The 10,719-nt window shown below is 48.0% G+C and overlaps 1 protein-coding gene across 2 annotated transcripts; it reads right to left on the minus strand.

Annotated features, from left to right (window-relative positions):
• Positions 1–1,219: 1,219 nt before the first annotated feature.
• Positions 1,220–9,648, minus strand: TOR1AIP2 (torsin 1A interacting protein 2). Of its 2 annotated transcripts, none has more exons than XM_030495287.1 (6): positions 9,416–9,648; positions 8,284–8,484; positions 6,273–6,605; positions 5,729–6,049; positions 5,155–5,319; positions 1,220–4,233 (listed from the first exon to the last, which is right to left on the minus strand). In XM_030495287.1, the coding sequence occupies exons 2-6, from the start codon at positions 8,315–8,317 to the stop codon at positions 3,467–3,469; spliced, it is 1,620 nt and encodes a 539-aa protein (XP_030351147.1). In that variant the 5' UTR covers positions 8,318–8,484; positions 9,416–9,648; the 3' UTR covers positions 1,220–3,466. The 2 variants fall into 2 exon arrangements, with proteins under 2 accessions (XP_030351147.1, XP_030351148.1); XM_030495288.1 differs by having other exon boundaries at positions 1,239–4,233; positions 5,221–5,319; positions 9,416–9,646.
• Positions 9,649–10,719: the final 1,071 nt, after the last annotated feature.

The following is a 10,719-nucleotide window of genomic DNA, read 5'->3' on the forward strand; positions in this document are numbered from 1 at the left end:
AAGAGATGTTCCCAAAGAGATTATGAACTAGGCCTGGGAGGAATAACTTACCAGTGATGCTGCAGAGCTGGACTGTGTCCTGCTTCATTCTGGTCTTCTGCTGACCTGTCACAGGTCAGTTGGAGAGCTGATGGGAAGGGGGAGCTTTAGTTCCTCCGGAGTAGCCATGGGTGTATCTGCTCTTTGTATGTGCCCCATGACCTCTGTGTCACCCGGCAGGCACCACTCCCACTCCCAGTTCAATCTGTTTTTTGGAGCAGGTATGAGGATGATGATGCTGTTTACTAACACAGATCATGCTGAGCACACCATATAGATGCTAGTGCATCCTTCTGCCTGGAGACACTCTTGGAGCTGCTTCAGCCAGTCCCTTTGCACTCACTTTCAAATTTATGTGCAAGACTGAAAAAGCAGCCTGGGTTTGTCATCCAGCAATCACTTGACCTGGTGACACCAGACTTTCATCTGAATCTTTGGGCTAGGACCAAATCTTGTACTCTTGCATCAGACAACAAGAGACAAGTGATGTTTACTTTTGGAAATCGATCACTTGAACATCTATGTGAAAATAGATGCCAACATTATGAGTATTTAGGTTGCCAGGGCCTGGACAGGGACTGAAGAAAATCCAGAATAATAGGGTAAATCCTCTTTTGTTCAGCCTTTTCTCTATCTAGGCCAGAGCTGGGCAAAATAATTCACAACAAATGTAAAAATTTGTGTGTGCTGACATGGTGTGACATTGGGTGGAACCGATCTGATCAAGGGTGTTGAAATCAGAAATATTTGCATTCTGTGTTTCTAAAATATTTCAGTTGTCCATGGATTTTAGTTTAATTATTATCATTAAGCATTACGCAAACCTCAGTATGTTCCAGTCTGGGTTGAATTCAGCAGCTGCTTGAGGGTTTGTTTTTAGTTTTGCATTAGTTGAAAAGGCTGCAAATGTTTGCGCCAAACAACTGAGAAAAAGGTTGTTTGGGGTTTTTCCAGAAAAAGCTAATATTCAATTTGTTTGCACAACTATAGCCCTGACCTAAATAAAACTGTCTAACACCATGTTCCTTTTTCCTTAATGAACTGCAAGTAACTAGTGGAGGGAAAAAAAAAAAAAAGCAAAGCACCCAAAAAAACCCAACAAAAATGACCACCAAAAAAGCAAGCAAGCAAACCAACCAACTAACCACAAAATCAGAATACGAACGGTAAGACTCCAGTCTCGCTTTGAAAACTTCTGGTTTCTTTCACGATCTCATTATTTATTTTTAAATAGAAGTCTTGTTTCAGAAGCAAGCAGATATTTTGTCTTTAAAAGGTCATAAAAACATCTCTAATAAGACCAGCTCGGGTGGGTGAAGCTTACAGCGATGTGCCCAAGCAGTGTGAATTTGGCCTTGCATACCTTGGCTATGCATTACAAACACAGTGCATAAAACTGAGAGTGAGATAACATTAAAATACAGACTTCCCTCAAGATATTGACATAACATGATTAATGCTCTGCTGGCTCTTACATCAACGCCCATACTGAACCTTGCAGAGCAGAAACAGTATTTTCCGTTACCAAAGTAGTGTTTAGCAATGAAAAGGAGGAAGAGGAGGAAGCAACCCGTATCTTGTACAAAACCATGCTCTGGGCTGCCCTGCTCATGCTGAGCTCCAGCAGGTAACTCACATCAAGCCCAGTGTTTGTCATGGTTAAAACTCTTTGGTTGTGTCTTCATGTCCCCAGCCAACAAAGTTGTCTGTTCTTTGACATGAACATGAACAAACAACCCCCTCCTCTTCCTTTATTTTGTCCCATCCTCCAAGTTAGTGGCCACAAATCTCCTAAGACAGGTTAAGGCAAGCAGCAGGAGGAAAGAAGAGACAGGCTGTGGTTTAAGGCACAGGATTGTACCTCAGCTGACCCATCAGTGGGGCACATCAGCAAGGCACCATTGGCAGGAGACCTGGACAGCACCAGGGTCCAGTTGCTGTAAGGAGCACTCACATGTGCTGCTTGTAAAAACACCGTAGTGTTCTCAGTTTGTGTCCTGTTCGAATACAGAGCCTGGCTCTGCAGGGCCTCAGTCTGTGCTGCTTATATGGAAACAAGCCATGCTCTGCTACAGCTGCTCCTTCGCTGGCAGACAGCACTGTAGGCATGAGGGTCTGACACCCGGGGCAGGTTGTTGTGTTGTTATAAATGCTGCAACCTGCACCTACCCCCAAGGTGTTCCCTAAGTTGGCTGCTCTGTCCCAGAGCACCTGCAGAAGTGCAGTGTGCAGGGGCAGCACAGCATCTCCAGGACTCGGATTTCTCTTCCTGGTGTGTAGAAGAGGAGGCACAGTAAGAAACCAACCTGCTTTGTTGGGGATTTTTAGTGTTAACATGAGAGATTTTGTCTTTACCAGCTAATCCCAGCTCTGCTCCTAGTTGCTTTAGCATATGCTAGAGCACCAGCTACCTGTCAGGGAGACAAATGTACCCTTGGAGGGCAAAGACCTGGAATGCTACCCTACATGGTTTGAAATAACTATCAATGCTAATGTCTGCATTTGTCAATAAAGGTTAGCTGGGGAGGGACAGGCTTCCTGTCCTCACACAGATCAGAGACTCGAGTGAATAGCAATCAATCTATCATGTAGGACCAAAGCTGATGCATGAGCCCAAAGAGATAGTCATAGTCTTGTGGCAGCAAAGGGATCAAGAGTGGACTTTTTTTAAAAGAGGTAGCATTAAGTTGAACTGTGTTACTCATTCTTTTACCTGTGCAATCAGAGCAACAGTGAGGTGGTTTCTGTTTCACTCCTCTCTGAAATTTCTTGTAATTGATGTTTAGGGGATTTCTGAATTGCAGGCTTGTTTGAACATCCTATATTTAGGATCTGGTCTTTGCTGGGTGTAAGTCGGTGCAAGTGTGACCCTATCAGGACTGACTGGTCAGACCCCTGACTAGCAAACGAGTTTTCTTTTTGAAGTATGCCTTCAAAATTTTGGGCTTTGGGGAATTTGACGTTCCTGCGTTTCAGCAGCACTCTGCAAAGAGAGAGAAGCCTTCTAGATAAAGTACATTGTAAGACTAATGTACATAACATTAGCAAACTAAGGGGCAGGGAGAAATGAAAGAGATACTGAAGTATCCTTCTGGCATACTATTTGTGTACGTTTTTTGTCTATCTTCTGATAGAAACACTACCTGCAAAGTCCTGTTTTCCCTCCTGCCTCCCCACACAGCAATGTTCTCCTGTGCAATTAGCAGTCTAAAATACCCACTCTTCCCATCTGCCAGAACGAAGTATGCAATCTGTCACCTCCAGGACTCAACTGGCAAATGGCCTGGATCAACTTGTACCTGTCAAACTCTTTCCAGGAAGATGCGAGAAACAAATTGAAGAGAAATAGCACTGTTTGTGTATGCCTGCATCAGAGGTGACAGGACTGTCCTTCCAACCCTTCTTGGGGCTCTGGCAGTCTCTGCCCCTAGGGTTTGGTGTGGACATGGCAGCCCTCCTTCTCAATGGTCTGCACTGGGTAGATCGGTAGGACAAGGTGGGAGATGCGACTCCACAGCCCACTAAGCTTGTCAGAGTCCATGTGGTCGTGGGAGCTGGGGGTCCTGGTGTCGATGAACTTGGCCCAAAGGAAGTCACGGACACTCTCTTCCAACTGTTGGAGGCTGATGTGGGTCTCCAGCGTCTCCTCCTCCAGCAGCACAGTCAGCAGCAGGGCCACATCCTTGAAAGCAGCACTTTCGTGGTCACAGTACTTGTAGAAGATGAGGGTGGCCCCTGCTGGCAGCAGCTCAAAGCGGTGGATCACTGCAGCACGGCTCCTAGCCTGGAAAGCTGAGCTCAGCTCCGTGTCCACCTCCAGCTTGGCCTGGTCACTCTGGAGCCTGGATTTACACATGCCATCAATCTGGACCGTGCCGCCATGCAGGGCAGCCGAGTAGGTGTCAGCCACATGAGTGCTAAGGCATCGCAAGGTCTGCTCGCCCGTGCGGGCGGCCGTGAAGATAATGATGGCTGGCTGCGTGTGGTGAGATACATTGAGGTGCTTCTGCAGGAACTTGCGCCCGCGAAGCCAGAGGTGGGGACTCTGCCCCGGAAACCTGTCCTGTAGCTGGCTGAACTGGGACAGGAATGCCTCCACCGTGGGGTTCTTGGGGGCTTGCTGAGAACTGGAGGTTGGGTTGCCGAAGCAGAGTAGGCAGAGACCAAGCAATACAAGGCTCGCGGTGATAAGCCCTGTTCAACAGGGGAGAGACCCGAGATGGGGAACAGAAGTTAGTCCCAAGTGACCCGCAGTGATATGCTAGAACGTAGCTATGAAGGCTCTTTTTTACCCTCTTAGACCTTTTCCCCCTACACTAGGAAAATGTTTCAGATTAACATGTTCTCTGGGGACCCAGGAATGAAGATGCTGCTCCGTCCATGTTGTGAGACCCTGCTCCTACCCACCAGATGGGGGGGCTACAGCTCCAGAGATGGAGGCAAGACCACAGCTTTGTTGTAGTGGTGCAGAATTTCCTGAGGAAATTGCAGCTGGCCACAAGCTTTCTTCTCTTTCCCTCTCTCTGTTTGCTTTAAGGTTTGTGGCTGTTGACAGTGCCTATCTCCACATAGTGACATGGTTTAGTGGTGGACTTGGCAGTCCTTGGGTAAAGGTTGGACTTGATGATCTTAAAGGACTTCTCCAACTTAATTGATTCTATAATTCTATATAGAGGTGTCTGACCTAGCTAAAGTATTGTGTTCTCTGCCTTCCTCCTAGCTGTGCTGGGTGAACAAAGACTTCTGCCCCAAAAAAGGCAGCTAGGTCCAGACACAACTTCTTGTGTCCCTCTCCATGGCAAAGCAGGGTCTCCTTCTACAAGGAGAAATATGTGGTCCAGATCAGCATCATAGTTCCTGCCTGGTGCCCTGTGACACAGAGGGTGACTGGGAAGGAAACCATCAGCACAGTAGCATCAGACCTCCCAGGGCATGCCAGGGTACTCCCAGCATGCTGAATACGATATGCCTGCTTTTGAGTATGCAGAACTGGATGAAAACTGCTACTATAGACTCAAACTGAACCTATTTTTAAGGGATGTTCTTTCCCTCAAACCCTCAGAAAAGGCTGTGAAAGGTCCCAAGAGAGAGGAATTATTAAATGTGCTTCATTACTTGTTCCTGGAGGATCAGGGCCTTCCGGTCGATGAGTAACATGCAAGGGAAGCTTCTTTTCCTCACCTTTCAGGAAGAGAGACTTTTTGGCCTTCTCCTGGTCTGTGTTTTGGGTGGTGACATTCTGCAAGCAGGACTGAGCCTCTGGCTTTGGGGATGTGTGCCCTACAGTAAGAAAAAGAAATGTGCCACTCACTATTGAGGGAACAGGTAAATTGAGCTGTAATAAGAAAAGCAACAGAGCTGCCAGGAGCTCCCAGCTGAGGGAAAGTGTTAAAAGTCAATACTGCTTTGCATTAATGCTGCTTTGAGTCTTGACACTCTCTGCTTTTTGGGTAGGGGGAGGAGAAAGATGATGCAGAGTGCAGTGTGGTTTCATGCCTTTCGAAGCAGGACAGTAGCCAAAGGAGAGAGAAAGAGAGAAGACAGTTAATTTCTTATACCTTCTTTCATGCTTGACTCCGGAAAACTGACAATGGGCACTAGAGATTTCACCTTGTAATTTTTCTAATGCCTATGCAAAGTGTAGGCATGTGAATGGTGAAAGAGCAGCAGTGTGCAGCCACCAGCTCACCTTTCATCCCACGTCTGCTCCTTAACATGCCTTGGGATCTGTTTTCCCATGTTTCTTGCTCCATGTTGTCTTCTGGCTCCTGATCTAGGAGAGGGGCACTGGTGCTCTTCTCTGGCAAGAGGCCCTTTGTGACATCTTCTGTGGCAGTCACAACCAAATGTGTCACTTTACTGTCAGAGCTTAGTGACTTGCTTTTTGATGAAGCATCTTCCTCTGCTATGTAGGAGCTTTCACATTGCCTGCTTGTCTCCTGGTCCTCCCGTGTTTCCTGCTGGATGGGGCTGTCTCCTTTGCTGTCCATATTATCATGGGCCAACCTGGCTATGGGGAATAAAATTTGCAGACCTATGCTTAAGTCAAGTCTCTTCCAGCACAAGAACCAACAATACCCTCCTGCATTTTTGGAAATGCATTTTATGATTCTGTATAGAGGTGAACACAAGCAGGGCAGTGAACACAGCACTTTAGCTGGGTCAGACACCTCTATATAGACTCATAAATGCATTTATGCATTTTTGGAAATGCTGGATGGGGAGAGACTCACCTTCATCCAAGTCATCTTTTTCCTGGTATCTTTCTGAGACACCATCTCCTGTCTTCCCAGATTCTTCCAGTGATATTTCAGTTTCATGATGAACCTCCTCCTCTACTGTGCGGCCAGCTAAATCGGACAGTGTCGTCTCTCCTCCATCAGCAGTCAGTGATTTACAAACTGAAGAGTCCTCCTCTGGTTTGCAGGAGGTCTCAGGCCACCTGCTTGCCACTTGGTGCTCAAGTGTTTCTTGGGTGGGCTCTTCGTGCTCAAGTGTTTCTTGGGTGGGCTCTTGGTGCACAGGATGCTCTGCTGTGCTCTGCACCTCATCCTGGACTGTCCCTGCTGTTGGGATCAGAGTTCAGAAGCTCAGCTAGCCATACAGGAATCAAGAATACCCTGTGCTTTACCACCACCCTGTAAAATTCCTAGTTCTTGCATTTCAGAAACATCTACCCCCAGCAAGACGGGGGAGAGACTAGGTGACCAAAAGTGAGAAAACTCATGAGTTGAGATCGGGACAGCTGAGTAAGTAAAGGAAAGGAGGAGAAACCACACGTGATGCAAAGGCAATCGCTCACTACCTCCTGTAAGTGGACTGATGCCAGGCCACTCTCTGAGCAATGTCCAGCCTGAACCCAATCTTCTCTCCTTTTATTTCCTGTACACTGTTTTTTGTATAATGTATGCAATAATCCATTGCCCACCTTGGGTCCCCACCCAATCTTCTACCCACTCCAGATTATTTGCTTGGTGCAGGGAGAGGAGGGGGGAAGAAAAAGCCTTGATGCCGTGCCAGCACAGCAATCGCTGAAAGACTGCTGTGTTATCAACACTATTTTTTTTTTAACCACAAATCCAAAACACAGCACTGTACAGGCTGCTGTGAGCAAAGTTAACTCAATCCCAGTCTATGTCCCATGCTGGAGCAAGCAATTATTTTATTACATGGTAGGATATGTTACCACATCTTCCACAGATAGGGGTTTTCCTAGGTTGGCAAATTAAGGTGATGGATTTGAAGAATTTCTAAGGTTGTTGTTGAGGACTGGCCAGAACAGTTATGCCAAAGCACTTCAAGCATCTGTCTGAATTGTAAATTTCAGCTCTGCTCATGCTCCTTCTCTGCTTCTGTTCTGGAGCTGCTCTCCCAAAGAGCTATGGTAACATATAATTGAAAACAAACAGTGGAGCATAATTCAATAGAGAAATTCTCAGGCTGAATGTGTAACATATTCTGAATCTTACAAAACCAAACAGTGCAGCTCAAATTTCAGGCAGTTTGTGGAAAATTGCTTATGAATGATCAAGCACTACAATGACAGAAATGATTATGCTAAAATTAGAATAAAGACTGATAAAAATGGCAAGGAAATCCCCACTAATTTGAAAATGGAGAAAAAACTGCACTTGTCACGTCAGAACATGCTGTCCTTTGGAGCATGACTTTCACATTCCTTGTTGCTGATTATTATGGGAAAACTTCTAATCACTTAGGACAGATCTGAACTAGCTATAGCATCACAGTATCACTGAAATACTCATATGTAGTAGTCATAACAAGGCACATGGAGAATGTAAGTACATGGTAGAAACTGAAACAGGAGGAACCTCGAGGTATCCTGCTGTTCAAGCTGGGCACAAACAGTACTCCTTGACGTGCCTCCTCCAGAGGTTTTCCATCCATAGGTGGTGGAAAACTGGCCTATTATTTAAGCATCTGTAGATGGGAAGCACTGGGATGCAGGGAAGAAAGCTCTCCAGGCTGTAGCTGCATCTTTAGCTTTTCTTGTGCTGCCATCCTGGACACAGAGTCTAAACCTGTTGCAGACTGGAATCCAAAACTGAACTAACTTGTTAATCTTTCACCCTTCAAAAAAAGATAGCAACTTGCCTTTCTTGGTCTGGAAAAGAGAGGATTCTTTCTATTATTTTTATTTTGTTTAGGTTTCCCATATCACTGTTGAAATCTTCTTGCAAAGGGATTTTCCTAGTAAATGGAGTAAGCATATGGCTGACTTACCTCCAGACAGATCCACACTTGGATTCTCTTCCATTTTCTTTCTTTCCTGGAGCTCTGGCTTCTGCACCGTTTGGTTTCACTTTCTCCATTGGTCATAAGGAGACGTATCTCCCCGCTGTTTGAGTGGCTGACCAAATCCTACCCTCCTCACAAACACCATCCTGTCTAGGTCTCAGGAGTTGCTATTAAATGCCCATAAACCTGATAACCAGAAACATAGGAGCAGTGATTCATGGTGAAGAAGGAGGCTACTCCCTCCACGATTACCAAGGTGGTGTGAAAATGGATGGATACTGCTGATAAACACGAACCTTTAGCCCAAGAGCTATTAGCTGTTTTGCCTCCCAGCAGGCTGCTGTCCTGGGGCAAGCCAGTGGAGAAAGGCACCGGTTTCTCATCCGTGTGGACTCGGATGGACTCATGTGCTCGGAGATGGCAGGCCTGGAGCCCGGGGCTTGGCAGGCTGCCGCATGTGCTTTTGGACACATGGTATCCCACGGCCAGGTTGACACAGAGCAGTGAGCCTGCTGCACCTTACCTTCCTGCCTCTGGCATGCCAGAATAGGAGACAGTGGTGCTGGAAGGTGAAGCCGCTGGCAGAAACACTGCCTGGCCTATGCGCAGCAGTGTTACCCCCCCACACCCGGCCTCAGCAGTGCCCTAGCTGGGTGCTGTGAACATGGACTCTCAGCCTGACTCTCCTACATCCCCCAGAAATATTTCCCCCTCTGCTAAAGCACTTTGGGACCGGATGGCCATGCCGGCCTGCTAGTGCAACCTCAGAAAGTGGATGGCTTTCGCAAGAGCAATGCCTGCCTGTGGAAAACTAGGCAGCATGGAAAACTCCTGAGAAACTTTCCCCACTGGGAGTGGTTTGTGCGGATTTCCATACAGAAATCTCAAGCCCAGCCTTCTCAGCGGCCGTTCTAGTATAGGGGGGCACCTTCTCCCAGCCGCACTGTCTCTGCAAATGAGTTTTCTTGCTAAACACCAGATTTGGGAGGTGGGGTGGGAGGGTGTAAAACTGCTGCTCCTTCCCGCCCGGCTCTCGTCCCTCCCTTCCCTGTGCTGCTCCCTCTGGCAGAAGGAGGAAGTCAGAGGAACAAAGTGGTTTGCAGAGTCAGATGCTTACCCGGGCAGGTTCGGAGCTGCTCAGGGCGGCGAAGTGAAGCGGAGAGGCGGCAGGAAGAGGCCAGCCCTGGCCCCGCCGCTTGCCCTTCCCAGAGGCCCTTCGGCTCCCCTGGTGGCCGGACAGCCCGGGCACTCGACACGCACCCTTAGTCCTCCACTGTCAACGTGACAGTGAACTCTGCCCTTCCCCGGGTGCCGGCAGGCTGCTGGGAGGTGTAGTTTTCCTTCCCTCCTCCTCGCCAAAGGCGGGCGGCTTTTCCCCAGTGAACAGCAGTCGTTCTCGAGAGCGTTCAGGAAACCGTAACTTCTTTTCTTTGGCTGTATTTCTGAATGTGATCGTGCGCAGCCTCCTTCAGGCAAACTGGATGACCGGCAGCTTCCTGCATTAAGTAACAGGGTTGCAGATTTAAACTAAATGACAGTGAGGAGGGGACTGTTTTGAGAGTTGATTTATGAAGATTAAAAGTACCACAAAAAAAAAAAGAAAAAAAGCCAAGCAAGTAGCCAGCAAACCCCAGGCTCTGGAAATGTCTCACTGTGCAAGTGCAGGGAGGCTGGGGAGCCGCGGGCTGTGAAAAGGAATGTCTTTAGCATCAGCCTGGAGGGTGAGGGGTGGGGAGCCCCCAGTGCTCTCTGTCCAGCATGTTCCAGAGATTGCAATGGGGGAAGGTTGGAGAGAGTGTGTGTAGCTGCTCCTGGCCTCATTTGGGCGATGGTTTTCCAAAAAGTGATGATCTGATTTGCTGTGCCCACACAGGGGACAAGTATGTTTCAACCTCTTCCCTGTTCCCCCATGCCCAGGACACATTTCATAGGAAGCAGTGGCATGGAGCAGGGCATGCCAGGGGAAAGGCACAAGGAGCAGCAGTACAGAGATGGCAACTCCCACTGGGGATGCTAAAGCCAAAAAGGGCTACTTGTGCCCCTGGGACAGGACCAGGCAGAGTGTGCCCTGCTCCATCTCTCTCTTCCCAGGCCTCCATGAGCTGACCCCTGCCCTATGGCCATCTTTGTGACCATCCCTTGGCTATATTGTAACTGCACAGTTATGAAACACATGTCACACTACACAAGGGGTGACCATGTGCACAGGTATCAGTACCGATGCTGGTCATATCAGGAAGGTGAGGCATGTGTGGGCACAGCATGCGTGGTGACTGCAGGATTGCACCTTCTCTCCAGCAGCACAGAAAGGCAACAGCTTCCTCTGAGACCCACACAGCCACCCTGCTGCTGGCGGCCATCCCCTCTCTCCCTGGCAGATCTAGCACATTCCTTTATCGTCGCCAACCTCCCGCTGGGTGC

The sequence above is a fragment of the Strigops habroptila genome, chromosome 8 (genome assembly GCF_004027225.2).
Source record: "Strigops habroptila isolate Jane chromosome 8, bStrHab1.2.pri, whole genome shotgun sequence".
NCBI lineage: Eukaryota > Metazoa > Chordata > Aves > Psittaciformes > Psittacidae > Strigops > Strigops habroptila.